The sequence below is a fragment of the Seriola lalandi genome, unplaced genomic scaffold (genome assembly GCF_002814215.2).
Source record: "Seriola lalandi dorsalis isolate HSWRI2012SDOR001 ecotype SW California unplaced genomic scaffold, Sedor1 jcf7180002052129, whole genome shotgun sequence".
Taxonomy (NCBI): domain Eukaryota; kingdom Metazoa; phylum Chordata; class Actinopteri; order Carangiformes; family Carangidae; genus Seriola; species Seriola lalandi.
Genome location: NW_019522682.1, coordinates 149,189 through 153,339, shown reverse-complemented (window position 1 = coordinate 153,339; position 4,151 = coordinate 149,189). Strand labels below are relative to the sequence as shown.

Sequence of the window (4,151 nt, the reverse complement as noted above, 5' to 3'; positions counted from 1 at the left end):
GTACTACGTGAGGTGTGCGCGCTTCGCTATCAATTTCTAGTCAAACTTTTCCCTCATGTACCTTTCAATCAAAACGGTTCCTACATTTATATCCTCAAAAAGAAAAAATAAATAAATAAAACGCAGAAATGAAATCAAATAAGTTGCCTAAGACAAGTCAATATTTTTGTAATTAACAGAGAATAACATTAACATTTGTCCAAACTGAAGTTAGTTGTAAAAAATCTCTCTCCAAATCTCCGCTCTTCTTTTGAAAAGGTTAAGGAAACGGATGTTAAAGCTCTTGCTCCACTGTGACACTCTTATTAACTTTTTTTTAATTTTTTTTTTTTATCACGCTTTCATCTCAACATTAAACAAATTAAATCAACCACACTAAACCAAACAGAGGAGGGAGAGCCGCGTGACAGACATGTTCAAATTCATTCAAACACGTTTTCCTCTAATAGAAACCCGCGGGCCCTTAAAATAGTGTTTATTTTCGAGCTGCTTCCAGAAAAGTGAAGTTGTTTAATTAAAGCTGCACCACCCAGCTCTCCAACCTTTGCTCATTGACTCCGACATGTGTTCACATCACTTTGTAATAAAAACACTCATGCTTTTAAACAGTGGGCAGTCGAGCCCTCTGCCTCAAAAACATCAGACAGGCCTTTATACTTTAAATGTATCATTCTGTGTTTAATATGAAGGTCTTTTTTCTATTGGTTTGGTGAGGTACAGGCTTTTATTTTGGTGTCAAACCATTACGTTTTCTACATTTTGTGCCAAATTATTATTTTTTTCTTTTTTGCATTATAATCAGGTTCAACGAATGACAACCCTAATGCATATTTTTATGAGTTAAATTAGCTGTTTAAAGACACATGCATAATGCACATAGCGGGTGCTCAAAATAACATGACAACGCAAAAATATAATTCAACGCAACCACAAACTGCAGCTCCAATTCTGAATCAACAAATCCCAACAAAGTGACGCTTCCTCTGCATCACAGCTGTCCTATTTAGTTTCATTACAGACCGTGGTGTTGCTGCTACTCCGTTCACCTCCTGCAGGTTTTAAGTGGAGAAATTCATTTTACACAATAACCTGCACCCCACGTGTTGATTCCACCTGACAAGCCTCGTGGCCTTTCTGTTTCACACATACTCACGAAGCCACGTTATTAAATGAAAGACTTTTATTTCCACATTTATAAAAGTAATTCTCTTTTACATCAAATCCCCCCTTTTTCTGTCCAACTTTTGCTGTGAATTTCACAAAAAAATGAACTTCACGAAATGGGGGAGAGAGAGTTTGGGGAAGCTAGAGGAAAGAAAAAAATTAAATAAGATAAAAAAATTAAAAAAAAAAAATTAAAAACGATCCAGGAAATATACAAGAACCACTCCACAAGTTTGATATCTGCAATATACATTTTCACCAAAGGAGAGTATAACAGTTAAGGGTTATCACGGCGTCATATGAAATAACATAAGTAATGCACAACGTCTGTTCAAATACATCTATAGCAAATCGACAGGCAGTTACACCTGGACGTGGAACCGAGTCCAATCGGTTTGTTTATCGAAAAAATAAAAAAAGAAACATCACTGAGGTGACTGGCTCCCCCCGTTCACCCCTCTGCGAGGAGAAAACTGCTTTTTTATAAATTACTTGACATTTTTACTTCGCTAAAACTTCAACTAAGAACAAGAAAAAAGACTTTATATAGATTTCTTTCTTTCCATAACTCTCGTGTTTGTGCCCACACGTGGGTCCAGGCAGGTAGTCCATCCTTTCTCAGACAATATGTTTTTTATTTTTTTTATTGATTTATTTATCTGATGGCTAATCTAGCCTATTATGTTAAACTGGATCACCGTGGTCTGAAAAAGACGCACTAATAGATCAAACAAACAAACCAAAAAAAAAAGTTTCTTTAAAATCAGTCTCTTTCGAATAAAATGCAAAATATTCTTATTTACAGGTTTATGACTGCTGATCAGCTTGTTCTTCACGTGTAAAGAAAAATCAATGACAAATTTACAAAGAAAAGAAAAAAGAAAAAAAAACTAATTGTTCCTTTGGATCCCTTAACTACATTATATTCAAATTACATGGAAGGATATTGTGTTTCCGCCTTTGCCACTATCCAGGAACGTCCACATAATAATGATGATGATGATGATGATGATGATAATAACAATAATAATAATAATAATAATAATAATAATAATAGGGGGTGTAATCGGCTTTGAACTGTAGGTCGAAGTGCCACCAACATTTCTATCTGTTGTTGGGAAAAACACTGAAAATACTGAAGCTGGGATCAAATAAATACATAACTTAAATACTTTGATTCATGTTGAAAAATAAATAAGGTATAAATAAAGCTCATGTCCCCCCAAAAAACAGAAAAAGATCCTTCCACACAGACAGTTTGAGTTTCAGTCACAGAGCTCCGTCCACAGGCTTCAGCCTCTCTCGGTGTTTGTACCATGTAAAGGCTGAGAAGTTTTTTTTTTATTTTCATGTTTCTCTTGTTCGTCACGTTTTCATCTTTTTCCGTCTTTGTTTTATTTCTCCTAATGAGTCCCAAGCTGCCAAGGTCAGCGTTCAATAAACTGTGCGCAGGGGGCCGGCTCACCGCTGCTGAGCCGGCCGGGGAAGCACGCCGGACATGGGGGGCAGAGGAGGCGGCGGAGGCGGCGGCTCGCTGCCCCCCTGCAGGCCGTGCAGCAGGATCCGCGGGACCAGTGGTCTCTGCAGGGCCGGCGGGGGCGCCGAGGGGCCTCTGTACAGGTAGAGGGCCGCTCCTGGGTCCAGGTTGGACACCAGGCTCTGCGGGTAGAAGTACGGGGACGGGAACATCCTCTGCAGGGCAGAATAGTTTCCAGCTTCCGCCAACAGCTCGAGTCCCACCGCCGTCTGCCTCTTCCACTTTGTCCTGGAGAAGATAAAAGACGCAGTTTTAGCCTTTAGCATATGAGTATCTATAAATGTGTGTTTGAATATGAAATACTAAAATAACTCCCATCTGTTTACCTGGGGTCCAATTAGAAGTCAGACTAGCCTACATCTGTTTTTTTTTTCTTTTTAAATCACCAAAATCTCCAACCTGCCACTTGTATTCACACCCAAGGACGTCTGTTAGATTGCCAGTATGCACTCCATGCAGGTGAATAATTCATAATAAAGATAATTGAGTAGATATAGTGGTTTGTTTGAATTATTGATATGCACACATGCAACGATGCATTATTCATACTCCAAAGTGTTGTGTTTTTATATTTATTTATGTCATTTAGCTGCCGGAGAGTCAAAGCTGCAGACAAATAAATGCGGAAGGTAGCGTAAACTGCAGAAAACATGTTTTTACATTGATGAAGACGGTTTGTCCCAGTTTATGTTAGAGTTTTATTTATTTACAAAAAGTTGACACCTCGGTTTGCGAACTGTTTGCAGGATCATTGTATTCTACTTTACCATCAGTGTGGTTGCATGGAGATGCTGAACACGAAAGAAATAAACTCAGGACTGAGAAGCATCAAAACTCAAAAACAACAAACGGGATCAGCCTTGATTATGAGAAATGTCCCTTTTTTTTAATAGAAAGATCAAATTAAATCAAGGTTACCAAAATGAAAAATAAATAAGCTACATAGCCTAAAATAAGTAAATAAATAAATAAAATAAAACTTTCAATGACTTGACAATGACAGTTTCTCTTAGCTAAGGCATCAAATCAATTACTCAGCTGTCAATCAATAATTGCTCCTTGGTGTGTGTTATTTTAAAGTAAAAGTTTGACCTGAAACAAATAAAGAAAAATTAATCAGAAAATATTTTGTAAATAAATTAAGTTAAAAATATATATGTCACCTTCTTCCACTGTGTGATAGTTAAATGAATTTCCTTGGGTGTTGTACCTCTCTGATAAACTCTGATGTTTTGCTCTATTTCTGACCGAACGATTAATCAGTCAATCAGGAAACAAATGGCAGATGAATCAATAATTAATAGGATGGTTAGTTGGAATCCTGGTGGCAGTGACTCATAGGTTAAATGAACTCGTGCCACCTTTAGGGTGATGGTGAAAGGAAAACATGGCGTCCATGAATCCATCCATTCATGAGTCAGCCGTGAGAAACCAGATTACCCCCCCCCCC

At 37.7% G+C, this 4,151-nt stretch overlaps 1 protein-coding gene across 1 annotated transcript in view; it reads right to left on the bottom strand.

Annotated features, from left to right (window-relative positions):
• Positions 1–1,100: 1,100 nt before the first annotated feature.
• barhl1b (BarH-like homeobox 1b) overlaps positions 1,101–4,151 on the bottom strand; it is a 7,237-nt gene continuing 4,186 nt past the window's right edge. Inside the window, exon 3 of the mRNA XM_023399924.2 lies at positions 1,101–2,929. Within this exon, the coding sequence (XP_023255692.1) occupies positions 2,626–2,929 (304 nt within the window). The 3' untranslated portion in view covers positions 1,101–2,625. The remainder of the gene's footprint in view (positions 2,930–4,151) is intronic.